The 27,488-nt window shown below is 40.9% G+C and overlaps 1 protein-coding gene across 1 annotated transcript in view; it reads right to left on the bottom strand.

Annotated features, from left to right (window-relative positions):
- The window catches only part of ITGA9 (integrin subunit alpha 9), a 55,460-nt gene that overhangs the window by 5,456 nt on the left and 22,516 nt on the right, over positions 1 to 27,488 (bottom strand). Inside the window, 10 exon segments of the mRNA XM_015855016.2 lie at positions 5,013 to 5,167; positions 8,129 to 8,174; positions 8,670 to 8,760; positions 11,570 to 11,664; positions 12,023 to 12,128; positions 14,205 to 14,342; positions 17,501 to 17,569; positions 19,901 to 19,986; positions 21,486 to 21,615; positions 24,666 to 24,733. Of these exon segments, the coding sequence (XP_015710502.2) occupies positions 5,013 to 5,167; positions 8,129 to 8,174; positions 8,670 to 8,760; positions 11,570 to 11,664; positions 12,023 to 12,128; positions 14,205 to 14,342; positions 17,501 to 17,569; positions 19,901 to 19,986; positions 21,486 to 21,615; positions 24,666 to 24,733 (984 nt within the window).

The following is a 27,488-nucleotide window of genomic DNA, read 5'->3' as shown; positions in this document are numbered from 1 at the left end:
ATGTTGCATAAAAAGCAGGCTTCAAAATGCTCTGCAGGAAATAAGCACATCCATAATGGCCTGTCAGACTGGCACTGACCTGGGGGTGGAGAGCACATGGGGAAATTAAAGAACGTCTTAAATAACAATGAAAATTAATTGTAAGAGGAATGTGTTTCTTCATCTTCTATACAAATACTTGTGAGAAGAAAATTATCCAAGAGCTTTGCTCACAGAGAAAACTCTTAAATACAGAACAGATATTTTAAAAGCTTGCTCTGGCAAATTACAACAAACACAGGACATTGCCTTCTATTCTTTCCCAGAAAGCCTTCTTTGCCTCTTCCAAATTTTTTCTCAGTGTAAGTCCTAGCTTCTAAGTAGGGACTTATCTAAGCTGCTCTGAGCATGCACTGAAAAACATATCCCTACACCAACACTGTTGTAGAGGGTAGCAGCGATTCAGGCCTGCATCCAAGTCAATGGGAAAAACAAGAGACAGAAATACTTCTGCACTAAACTACAGCAAGATACAGATAAGAAGTGTCTACTTTTGTCAGTTTTTGGATCATGCATATTTCTTTAGTCCTAGAAATATGGCACGGCAGAGCAAAAATATCAAACAATACATTATTCCAAACTAAATTTCAATCTAGACTCTCAGATAACAACATTTGGGGCATGAGGACTGCCCCAGAAATGCATCAACACACAAGCAGTGTACATCTGAAGCAAAGAGTGAAGGAGAAAGACTGAAGAATTACCTAAGGTATTTAACTGCAGCCAAATATCCAAAACCTTCTGTTTTCACAGACATTAAAATTCATTTACTCCATCCACTGGTACTGGATTTTTTAGGGTTGAATTTTGTGCAGGAAATTATCCAGATCATGACACAAGTTAAAATCAGTTCTCTAGAGGGACTGAATGCAATAAAAGAAACTGACGCATAGAGATACCAGCAGCTTCTGTTTCTTGTTCTGGTCACTCAGAATTGTGAAGTCTGAAGAGGCTGCTGGAGCCTGTTCATCCAGGCTAGAAAAGGATTTCTCATTCTTGCCTTTTCTGAGCTGCAGTTCAGCCTGATGCTCAGGTTCATGAGATTTAGCTGTGGCCAGGCAAAGCATGAAACATCACTGAACAACACAAAGATGGCAATTCTGAGCATAGAAACCCTCACTATAGCCTATAGAAGATGAGATGAATAACAGTGACTGTGCAGTGCAGAACCCCCCAGGAACCTTTGACCGTTATTTCCGGGACATGTCAGAGTTCCATTTGTCTTCATTAGTACTGTTCGTGCCTCCTGTAACCCCACAACCACCTGCTATGCAGCCATGCTACATGCCAAAAGTTATATCAGAATTAAATCCAACCTACTTCCTAGTGTAGAAGCTAACAGAGGAGGACAAAATATTTCCTGCCACTTTAAAATGCTTTGGGATTTTTTTTTCTTCCTTTTCTTTTATTAAAACTGTGTGTAGTACATATATCTACCTAATCCAGGAAAGCTACTTCCTTTCTTCCTCACCCTGTGAGAGCAGCTGACGCCGGAGGAGAGAATTATTCTACAAATACAGAAAGTCTGGGGGGGACTGACACATCATTGTATTTCTCACAAATTCAAGACATACCAGTGGCTGGCTGTATTTGTTGGCGGATGCTCAGCCCTCCAGCTAGCACTGAGGGAGAGTGAGGGATGGACAATGCCTGGCATTTACAGCAGAGCACATGATTCAATTGGGCATGGCTGTTTGTTCGGGCAAAATCATTTCTACTATAAATTCATATTTCTGAAGACCACAGTCTGCAAGCAGCATCCACAAAAGGGATAGGAACTATACAGTCATTGGCAAAATTGAGATGTATTAGTAATCAGACTCTCAGATAGTTATCACATGACCAATAGCACTGCAATTGCTGTCAGAGGGAGAGAAATAAGGGTGAGAATGGTTTACACGCAAGCGTGAGACATGGCTAGGAGAAGTTAGCTTTTCTTCACAGGACTGTTAATAAGACAATCACAAATTCACATAAGTGCTGCAGACAAACATTTACCAAATAATGTCTGCACAGACACGTTCTATAGTGGGTAACAAATGTTAGCTGCCCAAAAGTCAGAGAAAAGACCAGATAGTAACCTGCAGTTTTGAGAGTCCATACTGACAAAGGGAGCTCCCTTAGCAGAGCAGCATTTTCAATGAGCGCTGTACTCTCACTGCTTGACTTATCAGACAGCTCCCAGACTTCTGAAGCTGAGAGAATCCCAATGCCTCTGCCACAAAACTTAACCATAGCATTTCAACACATCTGCTTGCCTTTTGGAGTCCAAACTGGACAGTGCTGTACGTAGAGGAATATTTTTCCCCATATTTAGCCACACAGGAGATGAATAGTTGTAATATTTCCATGAATTGTTCCACCCTTTGTTAATTGATACTCTTCAACTACAACATAATTAAAACAGCCTGTTAGATTACAAACTGAAAGCTTGTTTGAGATACTCTATCCAATTCATATCCCTGAGGGTTTTTATCCATTAAGATTGTTCTGGCTGCAATGTTTCAAGACTATTCACTTTACTAGAAGCATTGTATAAAAAGACAATGGTTGGAAGTATTATAATCACCTACTTAATAGCAGAAAAATTCCTTGCAATGAGAAAGATGTTACCCACCAAAGAAGATACACATGCGCTTTCTCCATAATAAAATCAAGAGGACAGTTTGTATGACCATGCAAAGGAATTCAACCAGCTTTTACAACACAGTGAAGCAGAAGATAACCCTTTTGTGAAAAGGGGGAACACATATTTAAAATGAGATAAAGGCAGACCATTTATTAGCCAGGTCGAGGCATTAAAGCAAAAGAAAACATTTTCAACAGTATCCCTACAAATATTAAATAAAAACCAAAACCCCAAAAACAAAAATCTGAGATATTAAGTAGTTCTACTTATGAATTTAAAGAGTTAGACAAAACCCTTAAAGCACCCAAGGACAGGTGGCTTCTAAGTGACAGAAGATGAGAATATCTAAAAACAAACAAACAAACAAACACACCTCTGTATCTATGCAAGCATTTGTTTGCTAAGAGTCCGCCATCATTTACAGGGAAAAGGTGCAAAAACAGAAAACAGTGTTTCAGTTGTATCTGTATGTTAAAAACCAGAGGTATCTTCAATAACTGTTTTTTGAGCTTTCAGGTGATAGTGCTGAGACGCAAAGAGCAATGCCAGCAAGCTGCTTCTATTTCTTTCTCTATGTGAATGGTAGGAGAACAAGACCACTACCATTCCTAAAGCATGGCCAAGTTAAAACAGCATGGCTAAGCTAAATAAATTCAGACTTCATGGTATTTAGAAACGCTGTATCTATTCCATAAAACTTAAGACAATACCTAAGACTTGTAAACATTGTGATGTAAAAGACATAGGCAATAACTTAATGCAGTCAAGATGTAATGGTTGGCACAATTACATACCTTATACAATTTCATTCACCCCAAAAAACTGTGTGGTTTACAGTAACTAAGTAACCCTCTGTGGCGCAAGTGGTAGAAGTGCCGCTCTGCTACACAGAGGCTCGAATCCCGAGGGCTGGACTCGATGATCTCTAAGGTCCCTTCCAACCCGCACAAAACTATGAAACTATGAAACTATGAAACCTGGAACATATTCTTGTAATCAGTAAAATCCTGGGATATTTATAATCATTTTACAGATGGGTAAACTGATACATGAAAATGATTTGTTCATGTCTGGCAGTAATAACACCCATAATGGAGTTCAGTGCTCCATTTACAGAACTCCTTGTAGATTTTCAAAGACTATTCATCCAGAGCAAACCACAATTGCTTTCTGATAACAATTATAGAGAATATGTACACAAAAATGCATTAACAACAGGCAGAAGGAACATAAAATTTCAAAGCATCAGCTGATTCTGTGGTGTCTGTTCTTGCAGTAAGCCTGAAGATACCTTCCTCTTCTTTCAGTGAAAACTACCCCAGTATTACCTCATCCTCATCACAGGGTAAATGAATGCTGTTAAACCTGCGGTTTAACCTGGCAAGCGACTCAGCATCACACAGTCATTCACTCACTCCCCTGCTTCCCAATGAGACAGGGGTGAGAATTATTAAAAAACAAACAAACAAAAACAAACAAAAAACAAAAACAAAACAAAAAAAAAAACTAAGTAGAACATGTGGGCTGGCATAAAAGTATTTACTAAGATCAAGAAAAGGAGAATAGTTATGACTATATACCGAATCATAGAATCACCAAGGTTGGAAAAGATCTAAAAGATCATCCAGTCCAACTGTTTACCTATTATCAATAGCTCACACTAAACCATGTTCCTCAACACAACGTCCAATCATTCCTTGAACACCTCCAGGGTTGGTGACTCCACAACCTCCCTGGGCAGTCCATTCCAGTGCCTGACCACCCTTTCTGAGAAGTAATGTTTCCTAATGTCCAGCCTGAATCTCCCCTGCTGCAGCTTGAAACCATTCCCTCTAGTCCTCTCACTAATGACACAAGAGAAGAGGCTGACCACCAGCTCACTAATATATAGTTATATATATTATATATATATCCACACACACACATATATATGTATGACTACAGACATATATATATATATATACACACAATGTGTATGTGTGTATATGTATATAACAAGGGATACACAAGCAATTGTTCACCATCCCCCAACCGATGCCGAGCTAGTTCCCCAAATAGCAGAAGGAGCAGATAAACTCTCCCACCCCCTTTTAAACACCTTCTGCATGATGGCATACAGTATGGGATATCCCTTTGCCCAGTTTAAGTCAGCTGTCCTAATTCTGTTCCCTCCTAGCTCCTTGGGCCCTTCACTGAGAACGGCCTTGGCTTTGTACAACACTGCTTAGCAGCAACTGTAAACATTGGTGTCCTATCAACACTGTTGTTCTCCTAGAACCAAGATGTAGCATCATACCAGACACTGAAGAAAAGTTAACTGTGAGGGCTGGGACAGGTACCTTACCTATTTCTCCAGGAACATGCTTGCCACTGAAACGAAAACATGCTGTGACATTGAGGCAGTTCACAGGCTGCAAGCTGTCATGGCATTGAGGAGCTGTGATATTGATGGACGCTGGCAGGAAAATGGAGATGTCCATGGTAATGACAGGTCTAGATCTGGAGATCAATACAGAAGCTGAATTGAATCATTCAGAGAGAAGTTTCTCAGTCAAAGGAAAATAAAGTACATTTGGTAATGTGCACAATTTCAAGTAACCATGAAAAACAGAAGATTGCATTTGAACTCTAAAATGAATTAGCCCTTGACGTAGATGGCAAGGACAACTAGGTTCTGAAAAAAATCAAGGCGTGAGCTTGAAGTTCAATGCCCACACGACCCTCCAGACAGGCAGGAGGAGAAACTGTAACAATCATCTCTATCAAAAGTTGCATAAAGTCTTATTGATGATGGAAAAAAAATACCATAATTGGCAACAAAGAACCATAAGCCCATGCAAACTAGACTAAGGAGCTGACATGGTCAATACAGGATAAGCAAAAGCCTTAGGTTTCCACATAGTAATCTACAGTAAAATCTGTGACTCAGAAGTTGAGGTGGGAGCATGAAGTGGGATCTGAATCTATGTATGTTTCTTTCTTACAGTGTAAGAAGGTCAACAGATACCACATTCACATTTTCTATATAAAAGAACATTTGGGCAATTCTCATCCAGCAGGTACTATAGACTGCATATATGCTTTTTTTTCATTGCAGAACTCAGTTTTGGGAATCATCTGGTGAATTGAGAATGAAAACTTTCCAGCCTTATATGTTCTGCACCAAGCTACTGCTACAGGTAGTCCTGGCTGAGGAGCTCAGCCAGAGGTGCAGATTGAGCTGAGGGCTATCAGGGGGTAGTAACAGGATGGTCTCTCTCACATGGCATAGAAATGCTGATAACTTGGTTGGGAAAAGCAGCTCAGAAATTCAGGTTCTACAGAGCTGCTCCCAGTGCAAGACTTCATCCCATGAACTGAGCATTATTCTTCATGGTTTCAGTTACATGTTCATTGTGAACATGCTTTTTCAAAACCAAATCCAGTAGTTAAAAATAAATAAATAAAATTACAGCAAGTAGTATACTCAATTCCAGTGCAGTCCCTGCAGTCCACAAGGCCATGAGCAAACCACTTCAGGGCCCTCGCACCACAAGCCACATAACTTGGGGGCGTGGGAGAGGGGGGAGAAGAGAGCAGGGATTGTAGTTATACCTAATTCATATCAATTGGAGCCAGCTTCACAGCAACCTCTGAGACAGCTGCTCAGACTCCTTTACTGCAGCCTGAAATGACAGCCTGTTTGCCTTTTGAGATGGAAGATGAAGATAAATGCTAATCTTAGAAATATATACAGTAGTGGAGGGTGATGGGGAAGGAAAGAGAAGAAAACAGGTGAAAAAAATAGTGAGATTCCTCAGAGCACATCAAACTATGGAAATTACTCTCTAAATGCTTGTGGAGAAATAAAGAATAAATGTTGTAATCGATCTCTTAAAATATTTCTTTCAGAAAGAAGAAATTTATCCAGTCATGATGCACTTTCTGATGTTTTCCTTAATGTGAACTCACTTGGTTATTCATTGGAAAAAAATAATAATAAATAAATAAAAAACAACACCACCAAACAAACCACCACTTATCCATTAAATGGCCAAATGCACACCCAAGCAACACAGTAAATACAATCTGCCCCAGTCCCCAAGACTTCCACAAAAGCTGTTAATATCACTTGGCAAAACGTTTGTTGGTTTTGGCCAACAGACTTTACAAAGGCTTCTGAAAGACTGTAAAGAAAAGGCTGATTTCTTTATCCTAATCTGAATCAAAACAAGAGACACACTCTGCACTGGCGGCAGGGGCCATTAATCAAGCTGTCCATATAGTTAAGTCAGTAATGCTCGAATCTCCCCAGAAACGTGTAGGCAGCAATAGAACACTCCAATAGAGATCACTACACTGCTGCAATGCATGTTGCATTATCTTTGTGATTGTCTTTTTACATTCTGCAAAGAACAACAGTGCAGAAGAACCTTGCACAGCAGTTCTTTAAGCAGTTTCATAGAAGCAGGGCTGTGAGATCCTAACTCAGGGCATCACACGGCATTTCACAGAGAGGCAGCTGGCTGCCTCTGTTTGCATGATGATGGAATAGAAGGCCCTTCAGAAGACTTGAGCACTTGCTACACTTGTAATTTCTTTCTCCCTATCTCTCTATCTTGTTTAACTGACTCAAATGGAAAGAGAGACAAGATTTCCCTGCTTTTAACAGGTAGGCTGGCACGGTTTGTCTGGATAGCCCTACCACACCCCTGTATCTTCCATTAGAAGTGGAAATACCTGCATCCTAATGACACCTAGTTACTGGCAGAAATTTTCTATTAAATATTTACAAGTGTAATAACGGAGTCATTGGTAAAATTAAAATTTCCCATTCCCTTCCCTAGGTCTGTGAGCCTCAAGCCTGCTCATATGGTCTGTTTCCACTTGAGTAATTTGCTGAAACAAGTTGTCATGTCTCTCCCCACCTAATGAAACAAGCAATTTCATTTAATGCCTACATCTGAACAGTAGCCCAAATGCTGTGTGTATTAACTTCCCTATATTTCTCTATATTTACATTCCTTGAAACGTCTTACTCCATTCTGTGTCTCACTGTAACTTGCAGAATTAAATTCTGGCATCACATGCAGCTGGCTTTTTGCTATGCTCTGTTCCCTTAAATCATAGTTTATGTACTTTATGTGCATACAAGAACAATAAAAAGAACGTCTCACAAACTTGGACTGATCCCTCCCAAGAGGCACTGAGATGCAACGTATCTCCTTAACCCATTGGTTTCTCCTTAGCCCTCAGAGGCCTATGGTTATCCCTCACAATTCTGCTTAAATTGAAATGCGTGTTCTTCAGTACTACCCAGGTGTAACACTATGCTTGAAAATCAGTCCAGTTTGCTGTTTCTGACTGCAATAAATTAAGGAGAAAATCTGTGGGGTGGAGGATCTAGACTACATTAGATATAAAAAGAAAGCAGAAACAAAATTAAAAGAGCAATGGAGACAAAAAAGACATCAGTCTCACCTTAGCAGTACAACATGGTCTGACAAGAAGGCTCCAACAGTCACATCTGAAATGTATGTAACGTTTAGACAATTACAAGAGAGACAGAGAATTCAGTTCTCATAAGTCAGTCAGTAAATTACAAAGCATGCATTAAAAAAAAGCGCTTTCCTGGCTTAAATCAATCAGTTTGTCCTTATTATGTCCAAAGCATTAAAATTACAGGATTAGGTCTGCAATGATACTTCATTTCTACTTCAGAATTTCTTAGTAGTAGTACATTTTTGTAAGTTTATCATTGTGACTGAGCAGCTTCCAAGCAACTTACAACCTCGGCAGGATGCCAAGCAATCCTTATTTTAATGCCCGATTTCACTGTCATGACTGCCCAAAAACCTGAATTAAGAAATCAGATGAACTTTTACCAGGAGCTTCAGATAACAAAGAGAGTAGGTAGGAGCACATACAGCGTCAACAGCCTCCCACAGCTGTGGGAACCAGCAACCTGAAAACTACCAGCTCTACTGTTCTCCAGCCTGTTGCTGTGGAGAAGCACACATACCTGGATAACCATTGCCATCCATATCAACTCCCCCTGATATGGACTGCCCAAACATCCGCAGCATTGGGTTTATCGTCTGCCCAGTCAGCTTCTGCAGTGGAAAGCACACCAAGTGAAATCACTCAGTCAGTAACACAAAGATGCCTCTGATAAAAAGAAAAAGCTTGGAGCCTGATTTTCATGGGCTGGGAATGCCACACATCTGCAGGAAGCCCTTCTGCTCAGGGTTTGGATAGGCCAGCATTGGCTTACACCTGAACACACACCTGCATCACAACCCTCATACAGACCCAAGACAAATAAAGAGCACATAAAACACATTTCATGGGGGAAGGGAGGAAATTTAACTGTGCTCAGAGATTTTCCTTTTTTTGTTGTTGTTGTTGGTTTTTCTCTCATTGTTTTCATTTATGTAAATAGAAGTTTAAAGCAGCATATTTGCAAAATTAATGATTATGAGAAACAGAAAATCCTGTGCAACCATTTCTTTTCACAAAGATTGCTAACACACTCCAAGTCAAAATGACTAATTTTCACCCCACTTGGAAATTCTATTTTTCATCAACTATTATGCAGTATTCTGTGTCAGTTTGGAAGCTGTATCTCATTTCTGCCTTCCCAACGCAGAGATTAATAAGCTTCTAACATCACTTCTTTCTTTTAATTACTAACAAAAAACTTTCTCTAAACAGCTTAAATTGTAAATGCCTTTGTCTAAAGCAAATTAATAACTCAAAATCTCTTTCTCTATGGCAATTTGATGTCTTGGAGCTCTTATTCATTATGCTGGGCCACCAATACAAGACCTGAGCTCAAACTGGCATCTGATTACAGAAGCTGCAGACTGCAGAAACCCATCCCACCAAACGGTTGTGAGGCTGTTGGTGGTACTTCACAGCTTGGGACATGAGGCTGATGGCTTTTCCTGGCCCACCCACAAATGTGCACAATAGTTGACAAAAGGTCAGACAGGAACTTTGTGGATAAAAGGAAGTCAAGTTGAGGGGAAGAAAGGCATTCTGGCATTCGCATCCTGACAGCCAGCTGCAAGGATCTTAGTGCTCTGTCACATACAGATCACCCTCATCTCCCACACATGGGTAGATAAGGCAACTGGAGGGCACTTCCTCCCCACACTACATCACGTTCTGGGGGGAGGGAGTTCCTAGTTGGTGTGGTAAATCCTGCTTACGCACATCCAACAGCCATCTTCAGGCTGTTACGGTACAGAAGGCAGAAGTATAATACTGCTCTGCCATTAAGTTCCATGAATTGAAACAGTAGGCCATGAGGTTTATTGAGCTGCTTCTCCTTAAAGCCACCACTCAAGCTGCTGCAATGACCTAAGGCAGCACCAATGATCAGTCATCTGAATGAACAAAGGTGGGGGAAAAGCTAACAGAAATAAATGAGTGTAAAAGCATACCCTGCAGCCACCATCATACAACTCTCTTGGCTGATTTAATAAAGGAAATCCAGCATATTAAGATGGCTCAGGGGTACTGTAATAAGATACAAACCCTTTCACCTTTAGGTTCAAATCCAGGGCATGCAGGTTAAAAACTGAAGATGTTACAAAGCTGTTGGTGTTGCACACAGGAAATGAATTAGTGGTGTGCTAGTCCTGGGAAATGGCTCAAAAAATAGTGCCCTCTCAGGGAAACAGTGCCAAGGCAACCTGGAGCTGGCCTCTGTCCCACCAGGGCAAGTGGAGAGGTATGGACTGTGTCTGCTGCCTTTGCTGCTCCAATGAGGAGGGCAAGATAGCAAGAAAGATGTTTTCCTTATCACCCTGCTGATCTGGTCCCTCCCAGAAATGCTGCATTTCCCTGTGAATGACCCCCCAAAAAACCCCAGACCCATATCAAGTCCCCAATCTTTTGCAGCAAGAGCTGAAATGCTCCTGCCTTTGAACAGCCTAAGAACCCCACAATCAGCAGCTCTCAGCAAAAAACAGGCAAGATGTCCAAATGGCACAAATTAGTGCATTTTATAAGTATCCATAAAGAAGCATTCAACTTCCTTTTTGAAAAAGCAATGCCTGACATACACATGCTAAAAGGAAGAAGGACTGCACTTCGATGGTCTGTTAGAAAAGCCTCCAACATAACCACTAAATTCTTTTAATTCGGCTTAAACTGATCTATTGTGGAGGTTCCCACCCAGCAAGAAAACAAAACAGCCAGAACTTCAAACACATGGACAAAGGAAAGGAAGATTTAGCTCTGGGAAAAAAACAAACAAACAAAAAAAACAAAACATGCTAGACAGAGACAAAGAAACACACTGGGTAGTGTAAGCATAGAATTTATCTTCTCTGCTGTCTGGCTACAGTAGCTGAATTGTACTGTGTTGCCTCTGCAAAAGACACTATAGTATATCCCAGACTAGTTTTAACTTCCTAATAGTGGCCAGAAAGGTAGCCACTATTGGTCAACAAGCTCTGTAAAGGCAATTTGGGGGAGAACATAAGAAAACTTAGGTCCTCTTCCTTCTCGCAAAATCTGTCTTTGTGGGGAGAAAGCACAACCTCCTGACTCTCACTGACCACTCCATCATTCGTATATGCTTGATCTCTGCAAAATTTGCACTTTAAACAGTAGCATTACTTCCAAAAACTGACACTGAAATCCCAAGACTTCATCTGCTTTAAGGAGAAAGCTAAGAGAAGGAAGACTGTAACAAATTACAGTGAAAAATATCTCCTGACTAACATTATTTTACCTTACAGCATAAATGTAGACAAATCTTGGAAGAAGCTAGCTTCAAACTAGGACTGAGAAAAGAATGCAGAGCTTGAATTGCATGAGGCAACCTATAAAGTGACCCCCAAGGACAGCTAATTTTCCCAGGAAAAAGGTTTCAGACAGATATTGTAAAAGACATCAGGTGTCACGTACCATTGAGTACTGAGGTACAATCCCGTTGGCATCCCCATGATAAATATACACTGCTCCTATGTAGTTATCCTCCTGAGGTGCCCCAATGGCAACATCTGTAAAACAGTTCAGATGATAAACATCCCATCTCCATGCAAAGGGAGAATACCCCCACCTCTTGCGATGACAACCTGCAGCAGCACAAGATTAGCCTTAATGGAACAGCTTGCCCTGAGTAGCCTGGAAGAAATAAATTCAGGAGTACAGAGAGCAGGTCAGCCTTCAGCCCTTACAATGTGCTGCCAAAAGAAAGGCACCAGCACCAACGCTTCACTCTCATCTATTGTTATCAAGTATAAACAGATGCCAAGGACTTCAGCAGGCAAATCCTATGCAAGCATCTTGTTCTCAGCTTGAGCCCAAGGAGGAGCTCAGTGACATGACCACTGGCATCTCTCGGGAAAAGGCACCAACCTGGGAACCCATCATCATCGATATCACCAAGGGCGGCAATGCTCTCCCCAAAGTGTGCGTTGTAGGCCCCATCACCATCCAGGACAAGCTGCTCATCCAGCACACCCTAAAAAATAGGAAATAAAGCAGGCTCAGATGAATGCCACCACAGGAAGCAATGGGGCAAAGCTGTGGGATGACTATCACTCTCATTGCCAAGGCGTCCCCTTTCAGTGTAGATCAGCTGAGTGCTAAAAATTGAAAGGATTAATAATAAAACAAACAAACAAACAAACAAAAACACAACAGAGAGCACACAAATGATAAGATAAAAACAAAATGCTAAATTAACTAAATGATATGTCTAAGTGATATGACTAAATGCAGTCACGGGGCTTTTGAGCTCACGAAGATTTCAGACGCCTAAAATATAACAGCTGAGATTTTGCTCCACTGGCAGACTACATCTAAGGAATAAAAACCTCAGTCCAGGTTTACACAGCTAAACCTCAGTGAATTAAAGAGAATTCTTCCTTAAGCAGAGTACACTTGGGCAACTGGATTTGAAAATTTTTCAAGAATTGGATGGAAGGATTAAAATAAACTCCCCAAAAAGCTTTCTGAAATGAAGAACAAGGAAAAAAGCTTTAATGAAATAAAGAGACAGAGGAAACATCAGAATAAATCAGCTTTGTACTCATATGCCATGAGAAGCCTTATATGGATCTGGTATTTCTGGCCCACCCATTTTCTGGTCACATACATAAGCCTCATTTTTTCACAGTCCTCCCTCAAGGGGAAAGGAACATTTCCACAAGAAAACAAAACTTAGTTACACAATCCAACTCTGTATCCACCTCAAGGGTTGTTGGTTTTTGTTTTGTTTTGTTTTTGCTTCCTTTGTGAATGAGGGTAAACTGCCCACTGGAACATGTAATAAAATCTTTTTCTTGGCTGCAGGGAGTTGCTGACTTTAAGAAAATCCCACATAATGAAATTGAAACACAAGAGAAGAGACATTTAGGCCTATATGTGCAACTCATTTCTCTGCAGTCCTCGTAAGGGAAAAATTTAAGTATGCTATACCCAGCATCACTATGCATGCTTGTACTATAATGCAGTTCCCTCTGATTCACTGCAATGACCTCTTAACCACTGGTGCCTGCAGAATGAAACTGCAAGCTTTAATGAGCACATCCCAAACAAAAGTCCGCAGTTCTGCAAACCTCTACTCCTTCAAGTAGTTCTTGATGAAGGAGTTTTATTATTTAACTTTTATATTTGATAAACTTAATCAATGTATGCTCTCACTGTAAGCAAGAAATATTAGGTATTAAGCATTATGGACTTATTCTGATGAATTATCTAGCAGCCATTTTGCAATATGGACAACCTGGGGATCAAACTGAAAAGGTAAAACCCACTTAAAGGAAAAGCACTAGCAGAAAATAAAATTACATCAGACACAACTGTCAAGACGCTCCAATTCTTCCTATAAGACTTGTGGTGACTAATGTGTCTTGCACAAACAAACTCTAGAGTTGTTAAAATTCTGTTGAAGCAAATCACAAATCAGTTTAGTCTTAGTATGTAACAACTCCCCCTCTGAGAAAGCAGGTTTTGGACTTGATTATTACTTGTGCAGTAAGTGAACATTCATTATTTTCCTATAAATAGAACATAATAATGACGTTGCTTTGGTGACAGAAGAAAGTTCAGACATTTCTAAAACTGTTGTTGGCACACGAGAAGTCCAACAGTATCAGCTGATAAGACCTTCAAACCGCAGGCCACAGTGTGAAGATAACATGAATTCAGTCTCTGCTCTCCTCACACAAGGAATCCTAAATCCCAGCCTTTTTTGTTCCCACTTGTAGGTCCCAGCGACCACCCAAAACACAAAGTAAAACTCAGTCAAAGCAGCTGACCTTACTTGGTTTTGGCACTGAAATAACGTACAGCCACAAGTGCCGCAAAGTTTCAACATAAAACCAGAAACTCTCCCAGACCTCCTTGAAAGATTCACAACTCTGCGATGAATGTGGGCTGGTCTCTGGGAAACCATGATACCATATGAGTTTTCCATGACTGCATGTTACAGACATCGAGTTTCAGCATGCAGAGCTGGAGGGGACATTAATTTTACTCTGCCCAGACCCACACCCATAAAATCCCTTACCAAGTAATTCCCAGGAATACTCACGTTTCCTCTGTTGATATAGACTGTGACTTGACCCTCATCTCTGATCTCAGAAAACATAGGTGCTCCGACCAGCAGGTCTGACAACCCATCAGAATTCAGATCAACTGCACATAAGGAGGAGCCAAAGTAAGAGCCCATCTGTAACCAAGCCGAGTCACAACAAAGCATTCAGTATCTGCCCACACACAGGAGGAAATCATTTAGGCATGTTTTTTGTTTCTTTTTTTAATTTTAATTTCAAATGACGACCTGCTGCTTTATCACTCACAAATACTCCTACAGAGAAAGCCTAAGAGATACTTAGGGAATAACAGGCAAGAATTTAACACTTTACTGTAAGAGCGCATCATCTTGCACACTCTATCAGAAAAATATAGGTATACTTAGTTTCTTTACCCTGGCACGTGTTTAAGTGAGACACCTAGGCCTTCCTAGCCTAGCTTTCACTGGTCAAATGCTTGCAACCAGCATGTTTCCTAAATAAAGACCTTACTAGTAATCACTCACACCTAGTACTAGACTTCCAAAAGAGCTGAACTTCTTACCCAACAAATCTTCTGACAGTAGCCTAAGGAAAAGAGGGGAAAGACCAATTAAAAGTGGCTTCTGATATTACCACTCATTTGTGGAATATTTCCCCGTGCTATACTTAGATCAGCCACCTTTGGTTAGCAGCACTGGCTGTGGGTTTTGCTTATAGTCTTTTCTCTCACATACAGACAGATGAGCTGACGTGGTCAATAAACTGTCATTAAAAAGTTTTCAGTTGATACAGAGAAAACAAGTCACTTTCCATCTCTAATTATTCTTGCTTGATAAAACTAATTTGCTTAAGTTTAAGAAATTAATTAATTTCATTACATCATTTTGGATACAGGTGAATACGAAGTGCTAACAATCTTCCAACCAGCACCAATTTAAAAGCACACAAAATGGAAACCAAAAGCAATGATATTCTGTTCTTATTTCATCCACTTCTGCTAAGGTACCATGAGGCATACTCTTTGAGATCAGCTAAATAACTGTCACTAAATTAAAAACAACCTCTGAAGGAAAAATTAAAAGATATCACTTCATATTTGAACTTGAGAGCTGTTAACACAACAGGGAAAATTGAGGTTACAAAAATAATTACTTAAAAATAATGCAGCTCTTTTATGTTCTCATGTTCCTCACTGCAGAACCCTAACCCCATAGCCTTCACATCTGATAGTTTCTGAGGCATAAGCCAAAGCTACCAGGCACAACAGGAGATGGGCAGAAGCAACTCTACTCCTTACAGTCTGTAAGATTTAAAAGCTGATACACATCTATAATGGGGGTGAGTTAAGGATAGAGTTTCAGTTTGTAACTCAGATTTCCATGTTTGTGTGGGTTTAAGGTCAGACCTCAAACATAATTTGATTCCAGTTATTTTGTAGCTTAAGTTCCCTTGTGGATTTTTTATTTATTTTTTTAAATCCACTAAGGTTTTTAAACAAATTTCTCATGGATAAGGAGTGAAACTTATGAAAAACATTTCACTACGTATTTAGACAGTTTTCAGGGGAAGGCTATTATTTACTTAACTGAAATGTGGTACATCTGCAATGTGGGTGAGTTCACAGCGCTGTGAGAACCTGACGTTTGTACACTTAACATCTTGTAACAAGACACTGCCTTTTCTTTCTTCCTCTCTGCATCTGATTTCCCTGATCAGCTTCCCACAGGAAAAAGAAAGGCAAAAAAAAGGGAAACTGAAGAAACTGCCCACTGTTGAAGTCTGTCCAACAGGAATGCCAGAACAATGAACTTTCACACAACTGGGAAGGACAGAGCATTGCTCAGTGCTCAGTGCTCAGTGCTAGGCTGGTTATACCTCAGTCACAAAACAGAGGAAAGGTGATTTAAGATGGGCTTCTCTTAAAACACAATTTTCCTCTTGATTTTACAGAATTTGTAGAAAACAGACTGCTGGGAAATAAGGTGATGACAGCCTAGAAGTTCTTGAAGGATGTAAATACTTGATAAGTTAAGGATAATACCATTAAACTCCAAAAGAAAAGTTTTGGCTGAGACCTAGAAACATCCTGATAGCTCTGTTTGTTTGGCTGAGGAATAGTTCTCCAGGAGCAGATCCTTAGGGACATTTAAAAGTTAACAGGGATAGAAATGAACAGGAAGCAATCAAACACAGGAGATGCCCTCAATGAACTGGGAGGGCTTTTCCTTTCAAGATGCTGGCAGTTCTGCCACAGTGTAGAGAAAGACAAATTTCTCCAGCTCTTAAATACAAGTTTCAGCATCCACCCACACAGCCTTGCAGATTTTACCCATTCCAGACATGCTTTTGAAGACTGCAGAAGTGTTTCAGTGGGGGAAAAAAACAAAATCAGACATGCTAATATTTCCATCTTGATATAGTTAAATGCTTGAGATCTTTCTGGAAGGTCTTTCTAGAGCAAGACACCACCAGCAATCTTTTTCTTCTGTACTTCCTCTCATCCCAGGAGAATACAGACAACTCCAGGTAAAGCGTTTCTTGTCCTCAATATATTATTCCCAAATAAACCAACTTATTTGTTTTTACCTATAGCTAGACATACTATCTGCTTCATTCTCCATGTGACACATCTCCAACAAACACCCAGGGAAGAGTGCAGGCTGTTTCCTACTCAAACACAACACCGCACAGGGGAGATGGATCTCATTAACGTTCACTACATTTCTAAGGAAGAGCAGAGATCAGCTCTAAGACACTAATACTAATAGAAACACTCAGGACTGATTAATGGCAGATAGGGGAAAAATCAATGGCTCTCTGAAGCAATGAAACTGCTCCTCCACACAACAGCATAATTCTCATGTCACTGCCATGTCTCGCAGGGGCAGAGAAGACCAGTGTGTGGCTTTGTGCAATAAACCAAGCTCCAAGTTATCCAAATCCACCAGTAACATCCAGTCAGAGGAAATCTCTCCCAATGGGCTCTGCCACGCCTCAGAAAGCTAAAGCAGAATTTGTGTGCTATGTTGCACTATATTTGTGTGAGGCGAAAGGAAACCACAATTAAAATTTTCAGCAAGACACCTGACTTCAGTCCCGTGGTCACTGAACAGACATTGTAGTCACCACCATTACACTAAAAAGGGAATACACTTGGTCAGTACAGACTTACATGTTTGGGAAGGATGAGGAGAAACAGCATTTGCTTGAAAACTCGTGAAGCAGTGAATAGAAAGTGATGCTCTGAGATGATCCTGCCATCATTTCCCCATCCTTCACCCTCACATAATAACATACTAATATAAAAGCTCACCTTTTTGCCTGAAGCCTGAAAGATTTTTACTAAAGAGCCTGATCGTCTGTCTGTTCTGAAAATATAAACCTGAAAAGTGAAAGAAGAAAAAGGTTAACCAATACTAAAATACAAGCACATAATGGTACACGCCACTTATGCTTTCTTAGTGTATGTTCACATGTGAGTATTTAAAAGCACCCCACAGAAGAACACTCCATGTCACAAAGAAGATACATTTGGAGGCTACTAGGGAAGGAGCAGGACAAAGTGCTGAGACGGCATAAGGCTGTTCCCCTTCCCCTGTCCATCTTTCCCTTCTCTGGCACAAGTGCCTGCACGTACATCATTGCAAACTTCACAGTGTAAGAGTAGAAATCCCAGTAGGACCACTCACTGCATTTGTACTGCTTCTGCCTGAAAAGATCTGTAAATCACAAAGGTTCTCAAGCACATTCCACTTATTGCTAATTTCCATAGAAGAAACTGCTTAAACAGGAACTTTTAGGGATAAAAGTGTATTAATAGAAGTCCAATCTTAAATCTTCTACCAAAAAAATTAAGACCTAGAGTACATGGCTTATAGGAAGGGATTCCCTTTAGCAGAAAGGCTGGCTTATTCAGTGCTTGAGATTTCTCCAGCAGTGGACAGGCTGTTTCCCAGCAGGTCCATAGGATATCTGTAGGATAGAGAATTTCTTACTTCCAAGGCCATGCAACAGAGCCAAGCACTTGACATAATTTGAATATGTGGTGAGTTATTAATGAGTGGTGAGACAGGAGAGTTCAAAGCCATTCTCAACTGAGAAAGCAGCATGCATTTACTGTTGCTCTAGATATAAAGGACTCCCCAGTTTTCGCAGCAGCAAGTTTAGCAGCAAGTACATGGTGCCAGGTATCATAATTCCAAGCCCAGTTTTACTAATGACACTCCCAGTACCATTTGGGAAATGACTCCATCCTAGTAAATGCCTTGGCTTCCTCCTCAATGGAAAGGGTGTGACAATGGCAATCACTTTCTCTCAGGAAAGCGGCAAGGATTAGCTCATTAAAGAGAAAGAACAACAGGACTGCTCAGTATAATGTTCTTTATTTAACATCTCATACTGCCTCCCTCATCATTTGCTCCTGCTACCCATATCCCATGCAACCAGAGCAACAGTTGTTAACCTACAGAGCCAGCTGCTTCCTCATGGATCACATGTCAGTAGTTGGGTTTTTATCCTCTTCCTTGTACAGAACTTAAATCTGTTTTTCCAGTGAAACTGGAAGGAAAATGCTTTGGAGCTGTTGCAAAAAAAAACCCAGGATGAGGAAACTACAGCTTTCCTGTGAACACCTTCTCAATAGTAACCTAACATCTACTATATCCCCTGTGTCCTGGGCATAACAGAAGGTGTATGTACCAAGTTCAACCTCTACTTTTATTTAATTTTCCCTGTTTTTCTGCTACTCTCAGGACACTATTACTGCCAAAAACAATCTGTCTAAGCCAATGGATAGTGTTCCTGCAAATGGACACCTCCCACTTCTTACTGTTACAACTCAGCTATTGGTGATGCCCCTATGGAACAGAAGAGGAAAGAAGATGGAAAGACTGGACATTTCTGCTGAAGCACATGGTGGCAAGTAAGCTCCCAAAAGACTTTAAAGAAAGAGTGGGGAAAGTGGATCCTTTGCATCCCTCCCTCCCTTTCCCTTTCCTTCTCCTCCACCTTTGGTTCAAATGTTAATGGTGTCCCAGCACAACCTCACCCTGCTCCCTACAGCAGCCAGGTGTCCTGTACAGGAATTGAAGGCACAGCACCACCTGACCATTCACATGCTTACATCTCTGAGATTGTACATGCATATACCTACAGGAAAACCTTTTTATTTTTTGTTTCTCAGGAGCCTGTCACCAAGATTTCTGAATACAACTGGCAGAAACCAACACGCTAACCTACTAAAGAGGCATCAAAAAGGCTATTAAATGGCATTTCATGCTATTATAGGTGCTATCCTAAAGAAAATATGGAACCAATTCACATGCATAACACTGTCAAATGTATGAAGAAAGCAAGAAGAGAACAAAGATCCTTCCAAGTTTTCTCATTTCTGAGCAAGGTTTAAGTGATGACTATGCATTAGAAATCCTAAACACAAGTGGTGCAAAAGAAATGGTGCCAGCATCTCATTAACATAACTATTTGAAGGGATTGACTGGGAGAGAAAGGGAAGGAGGAGGAATGTTAAGCATCAGAGGGGACAGGTGGAGAAAATTTGCTGACTTCATCGAACTGCCTCCTCCTTGAACAGTGTTCCAAAGCTACTCTGTAGACAAAAATTTCTTGGCTTCTCTGACACATGGGAACAGTTCCAATACCACCCTGTTTGCCCAGTTTAATCTGACCATACTATTGTTGGGACAAAAAGGCACACCTTTCCGATGCCTCCATCCTGGGGAGCTCCTCCCACAACATCCGTGGTAGTTGGCTGAGAGAAATGGCCTGCTGTCACCGCATATCCTGAGTGGGAGAGAAGAAAATGGACATACGTTAAAAAAGAAAGAAAAAGCACAAAAGGAAAAAAGTCTGAAGAATAAGTGAGCCATCTGGAGTGTCCTCATCAGGTTTCACTGCTACATCCTCACGGGATTACAAAAACATTTTGTTCAGGATACACCACTATTCAGTTCCAGAGCACAAAGCAATAGGAAATAGCAGTACATGCCTCCAGTACTCTTACAAAAGTCAACAGAAATAAAAAAGACGTAGGTATGTATAGCCAGCAAAAAACCTGCAGAAGTGCATGCAGAACAGTTGCAGAGAACAGTTTGAAAACTGTGTCTCAAAAGGAAGGCAATAAAACAGAAGCATGTAGACAGAGGAAACAGAACAAGGGGAGCACATCATTGCAGGGAAGCATCACAGCAGAGAGAGACAGTCCCACATCAGCCAGACAGAAGTCTTCTCCTTTAGTTAAAACGATTGCCCAGAAAAAGTCAGGAAAATCACATACACGCCTTTCTGGTGGAGAGGAGAGCAAAGGACAGTAGACAAAAAGTCAGAGAAGTTAATGGCTTAAAAAGATTTCTGTTTATGTAAGAATAGGAAAGGGAGGACAGATCAAAGAGCATATTTGACAGGAGAACAAAGATTTTATCTTATCTGTTAAATTAAAATGATATATAATAGCCAAAGAAGAGTGAAGTACATTCCTTCTAAGGTTGTCTTGCATTCGACTTGATCTTCTACTGTAAATTATGAGGCTCTTGTCCGCATTGTAAACATTATAATTCATGTCTACCAGTGGCATAGCCTATGCATGTCCTTAAATGTGTGCTTATTCTCCTCATTTAGTTATCTCCAAGCAGCACCTTCTAAGTGGTACTTTTTTTAAAGCGTTAAAGGGGAAAAAGAGAGGTCAGTGCAAACATCAAACCATTGACTGAAATGTCTCCTGAGTCTCAACAGTGCTAGGGATATGGTGGAAGCAAGGGCTTTTAAGTATGTATTTAATTGTGTTTGGGACATCAGCTGTTTTTTAGAGCAAGCAAAACCAACTGAGTTCACACTGAAGATATACTCGAATCTACAGTCAATTCTTCCTCCAGTGAGTTACTTACATGGCAACGTTTTTGTTCAAATAAATTTATCTCAGCAACATACCTTTTGTAACTGTGTTTTACAGACACATTAAAGTAAGCATAAGCATACACACAACCTAACCAAGGACATAATTCTTCCATCATGGGGCAAAAAGACAAACGCAGGAGGCACACTAACAATCAATATGCTTATCAGTCCATTTTCTATATTAAAAACATTACAGCAAAGACTCTAAGCTTTTTCATTTGTTCGTCTGTCAAAAAGGGACTACCCCAGCCGTTTCCTAGATTATGTTTCCTTCCAGGCAGGTAACACTTCAACTAATATATTTTTCCTTTCACACTTTACAGCATCAAAGCTCTGAATTGTGTTGCTCAGCTAATCCACTCTCACAGCAAGCACAGGGAGCTGCTTACCAAGGTATGTGTAACGCCTGGCTATCACAGCATCGTCATTCAGCTTGTAATACGTGTTGTCAGTGAGATTCAGTACTTTGACTGTTCCTGTCCAGTAATAAGATCCTGGTGCACCCATGATGACCAGCTCCTGTAGCAGGAAAAACAGAAGGATGGGAAAGGAACAATGGAAAAAATAAGCAATAATCAAAACTAGACAGAAATTTCCGCTTTATGCAATAACAGAGAAGAGTACAAGACATTAACATAAAACACCCCATTATAAGCACATCTATAAGAACATGCATTCTGCAAGCATGTATAATATCTTTCTTTTCAAACGTGGAGGCCACTGCGCATGTTCAGGAGACATTAAGACTCCCTTTTCTTTAGCTTACTTTTGCTCAGTTGCTTTGCAACGTCAATAAAAGGTAATTACTAACCATCAAACTTGCCCCTGCTAACACAAAATCACTTATCCATCTGCTGACATTCCCAGCTCCACTCAGACTACTCTTAAGCAAGACTAGAGAAGGTGCAATGGTGACACTGCAGATACTTAAACAGTAGTTGCAAAAGAGAAGGTGAGAAAAGCAAAATAAGGTGAGCTCAAGTTGAATCCTACACTGTGAAACTGCTGGCTGAACAACAAGGAATGATGAAAAACACAGAGCAACAGTTGGTATTTTGGCTGTGTTAGTCCAGGAAGAGAAGGAGCAGGGTTTTTTAATCAGCCCACTGTGAGAAAGAGACATCTCTAAAGAAAATTAACTGGTTGCAAACAGTGTTTACAGTTCAACGCCTACCCGTTCAAGTTCATCCAAACTGAACTTTACTACCTCCTGAACATTCAACCTTCAGAGCTCTTTCCCACTGAAGGAGAGTGTGTGTAACACTAATATATTAAGTATATAAAAAGGTTCTCCCCAAACACTTGGAAAACAACATAAATTCACCTTGCTAAGGCTCAGGCTGTAACAAATAGAAACATCCACATTTTTCTGTTTATTTAGAAGAGGTCAATGATGAGAAGGTGATGAGAAGGAAAAGCCTTTCTGTTTCTTTCCCCAGTTTCAAATGCGTAAGAAAAGCTTCTTGTTCTGTTTTTCACACATGGAAACCTAGATAGGTATGCGAACTCCACTCCAGAGACTTCTTTGCTATTTTTTGTCACAACAATTTGAAAGCAAAAATTGGATGGATATATATATTCTTTTACAAACTGGCTTTTAGTTACTGAAGATCACCATCTCACTGCTGGCAAAATGGTATCTTTCCCCTCTTTTCTAGGGCAAATGATTAGCATGAAACACCAGTGTGTGACAAAATTAAGACATGAAATGTATTTATTTATTTGCTATGTTATAGTTAAAGAGGGAATCTCATTGTTTAAAGGGGCAGGACAACTATTTTTGGTTTTGTGAATTATAACTTCGATCTAAAAAAAAAAACAAAACCAAAACACACAGACATTATTGACTACCAAATAATTTTATTTAGCAAAACTAAAAATGAAGGGAGGAGATGAAGATGCAGGGTGTCTTCTGGTACCAAAGCATCCAGCAACCCTACAGCAAAGCTCCACTCCTGGAGATCAGCAGATGTGGCTTTAAATACCCACAACAAAGGGTATTCAGCAAAGCCTGAAGAACACTAAGCTTAAGAAAGCCTCAGAGAAGACTGAAGGCAGCTGCTGTGCTTGACTGTTCCCTTCAACACAAACCACGGATGGACTTGTGGCAAATCAATTCCATGCCCCAGATTCTGGACTGAGTAGCTGCTGTTTCAGGGATGTTAAGAAAGAGAATTTCCTAAGAAACCTACAGGATGGGACCACATACTCAGCCAAAGTGCAAGATATGCTCAGCCACAGCCTCTATCCTTGGGAGCAGCTGTGTCCTAGAGGTCAAGGGATCACTGACCATCAGGAGCACTTAAAATATGGTAGCAGCTTGCTTCTTTGACCCAAAAAGTAATTTATCTGCATTTCCTGCTCAATCTGGAAGCACTGGAGCCACCACAAGGCCCCAGGCAATGAAAGTTCAAAGCTATCTTTTGAACTAGGGGAGTAAGGAAGGGTTTAAAGCTTGGGAACAGCAGCAGGATAGAGAGAACAGAGAAGCCAGGAAACAGCTGCTGCTGTTGAGCATCAAGTTATCAGGCAGTGCCACTGCAGCACCAGCACCTGCCGTTCCGGTTTACTCGGACATCAGCTCTTGCCAGAGCAGTGAGAACATTGTTACTTTGGCTGTATCAGCTTGGACAACAAGCTCTAAAACCCAGGCACATGTATAGTTAGGAGTGAGCGTATACTGGACATGACAGCAACAAGGAGCCTGACATGCACTAGAATAGTTGTGTGTTTTTTAAACCTTGAAACACTTCAAAAAACTTCACCACATACATAAGGGAATAAATTCATCTTTGCCTTAACTAAAATATGGTCAAAAAGTCTGCTGTCTGGCAAAGAATACAATTCAGTATTTATAACAGCTCTGGATGCTATTTACTCTTTTTTTAAACCACCTTTTTGAAATGAAGAACTGAACCATAACTGGAAAAAAAAAAAATTAAAAAAAAATCCTACCTTATATGTATATGTGTGCGTGCAAATGTTTATATATTCATACAGATCACAGAGTGTCAGGGATTGGAAGGGACCTTGAAAGATCATCTAGACCAATCCCCTGCTGGAGCAGGAACACCTAGATTAGGTCACACAGGAATGTGTCCAGGCAGGTTTTGAATGTCTCCAGAGAAGGAGACCCCACAACCTCTCTGGGCAGGCAGCCTGTTCCAGTGTTCTACTACCTTTAGATGCACACAGCCACATGCACGCATATTCAAACAAACCTTTTAGGGAAAAATTGTTTTAGGTTACCAATGAAAGAAAATAGTTAGCATTAGACACAGAAATATTTTGGTGTAGGTTTTGAAATGGACATAGCAAAAATACTCCCTGAGGTTAACTTTCAGAGTTTATTTATTCATGCTTGTTCCCAGACCTGTCAAGATGAATTCAGCTACATTATGAAGTACTGGATGGACAAGTAGATAGACAGCATGGAGGCAAGAGTGTTTGTTGTGTTACTGTGATTAGGTTTGTAGGATGGCTGCATTTGAAGGCTTGCTTCCCTGGGCACACATGTCAGGAGAGCCCACTCACAAACCTAATTACTCCCTCCCAGTACTTCTGCTCACCTCAGTGAAGAAGCCTGCGATCCCCGCCTGGCATGAGCCATGCTCCTCCCCGTACTTCTTCTTATACTCTGGGCAAAAGAAGGAAAGAAACGTTGTCAGTTGTGGTCATACAGGCAACAAGGATGCTACTCCACCTCTGCAAAGCGGGCATGTCCCACCTGAGCTTCGGTACCACCCTACACACAGACTGGGGTACCCCACAATTATCACTGGCGGAGGGATGCTTTGGGACACTGGAGTAAGGGAGACAACAACAAAACTGCAGGAATCTCAGATTCTCAGGGATGTGCAGAAGTTGCACGGGCACTCAGGGAAGCACAGCAGGATAGCACATGCAGAGCAGGGGCTCACCCTGGCAGGCCCGAACGCACAGCACAGCTGCCCCAGGCAGATGCAGGGACTGCCAGAGCAGCCATGTCCCCAAACACACACCTTTCATAGCAGGAATTGCAGCAGCATGCCCACAGAGCATCATAAATGAGTTCACCATGCTTTCTTTCTCTTGGCTGTTCAGACAGCACCAAGGATCAGGATTGCTGGCTGCCCATAGTTTCTTACTAAGACAGACACACTCCAACTGAAAAGAATACTTGTTTGTAGACATGAATGGTTGTAATCAAGACTGATGAGGATATGAGGTTTCTCCCTTTGGCAACTGCTGAAAAATACTGCCTGAGTATCCTGAAGGCTATTCTTTTCTTATGGCTGGGTTTCCAGCCCTGCATGGGATGCAATGCAACAAGCAAAGCTCTGCATTTGCCCAAGTCAGGCACTCTCACTTCCAACCATGATATTTTTCTTCTACCTGACATGTCGAGGCATGAAACAGATCCTGCCTCTTCCTGAATGCACATTGAAGCTGTGGTATCTCCCAGCTGCTGGTAACCCAAGCTCAGCCCTAGCCCTGGCAGCCAGGAGGCATCCCCCTAACTGGGCATGCACCTTTGGCAAGTGCAGATCTCTAGGCCGCAACCAGACACTGCAGCTAAGTCCAACTGACTGATGTATTTCCCTACAAAAACAGTATCAGGCTTGGCTCACAGCTTCTTTGTGAATCTCCTTCAATCAATGAATTAATCAAATTTGTTTTAAAACAAAAGGGGGAAATTACTATAGTACCTCTCAAGCAAATAATAATTGCATGGAATGGCTCAACACAGGGTGAAAGAAATAAAACTTCTTTCTTGGGATTTTTATTTTTCAATTTTTTTTTTTTTTTTCATATTTCTCCTTTTACAAACAGGCTTTGCAACACTTTTTCCCAGTCCATCCTTCCTCAACTGTATGACCAAGCTTTGATTACACAGCACCCAGGTAGTGCCTTACATCACACCCTCCATAGTACAACAAAAGCTTCAAACACCACTGCAACTCCCTCCGAAACTGGAATTCGGCCATATATAAGCCCTGAACATCCTCCAAACCATAGCCCCATGTAACTCAAGCCAACAGAAAGGCTTTCTCCGCAAATGCTTGTGGTAAGTGGCCCAGCTCACATAAGCTGTCCCTTGAATTTAGCTGGAAATACAAACCAAGGGAATGTAAAACTACAGGAAGACAACAGAAGAAATGGCAACAGCTTCAACCACACAACAACACAACTATTCAAGGTTGGTGGGTAAGCCCAGAGTTTTATCCAGTTGTGTGCAACAAACATGTGAGGTTACTTCATTTCTTGAGATAAAGTTTTCCTTCTCATAAAACAACATGCGAACAAAAATTAAACTGCTACTCCTATCATGTCAAAAAGTTTATTGAACACATTAGCATCGTTTTACTATAGTATATTATTTCCTACTTTAAAAAAGCAACCAAATTCAGATCTGGGAGTAACATGAAAACCAACACCCCTACATCACAGAACACAACACAGTTGATTTTTATCAGCAACATACATATTAGATGACATGCATAGAAAAAACAATAGAAAAACACACGTTATTGTTTTCATTGTCAGGGAATGAAAAAACAGTTTGCTTTCAAATGAACTGAATGGTGACTGGCTGCAATAATGCATAATGAATGGGAACGGTTTGATGCTTTAAATGGTTGTCCACAGAGGCTCATACTTAACAGATAGCATGTTTTTCTTCATGGTTTTCATGGTTATCTGTGGTGTTCTGTTTTTAAGGCACTTATGATGCCAGTATCTGCTCAAACTAATGGCCATAGATTTTGCTTAAATAACTAGTTATACTGTGACTGTAACAGCAGATAGCAGACAGGGACTGCAGCATTTCAAGTGAATGCTGAATTTGGATATAATCATGGCCAAAGAGCAGAACCCAGCACTTGGTCTTATAGAACTTAACGACAGTTTGCACGGGATATCAAGCACAGGGCCCCAAACACATCAGATATTAAGGCTATTTGAGCATTTGAAATTCCACTGAGCAGAGACCAAAATCACATTTCAAGAGTATGCCAACAATGGCAGTCCTTCCCAGAGAGACAGTAGCCTGGTCTGGTTAGACACCATGCTCTTAGACTCTGGCATAATCCTTCCAGCAGAAAACCCACTCTTCTCCTCATCCTACCTCACTGTCAACTGATCATGACTCTCCCCACAAGCAGGTCTCCTTCTCACTCACACCATCAGGGTCAAAGTCCAGAACAGCTCCCCACATCCTGGATAACCATATCCCAGCCCCTCAGACTTCAGAGCCCTCATAGAGCCAGCCTGCCCTTCCCAATCAGTGGATGAGCCCAAAGAGCATAAAAAACAAGAAATGCTTCTACCTTCCCCCTACCCCAGTGGCATCACAGTTGTGATATTTGTCACTCACACCATCATTCATTCATTAAAGCCACCAGCCAGCAGGA

Source organism: Coturnix japonica, chromosome 2 (genome assembly GCF_001577835.2).
Source record: "Coturnix japonica isolate 7356 chromosome 2, Coturnix japonica 2.1, whole genome shotgun sequence".
Classification (NCBI taxonomy): Eukaryota; Metazoa; Chordata; class Aves; order Galliformes; family Phasianidae; genus Coturnix; species Coturnix japonica.
The sequence above is the reverse complement of the archived record's forward strand: the minus strand, read 5'-3'. Positions and strand labels throughout refer to the sequence as shown.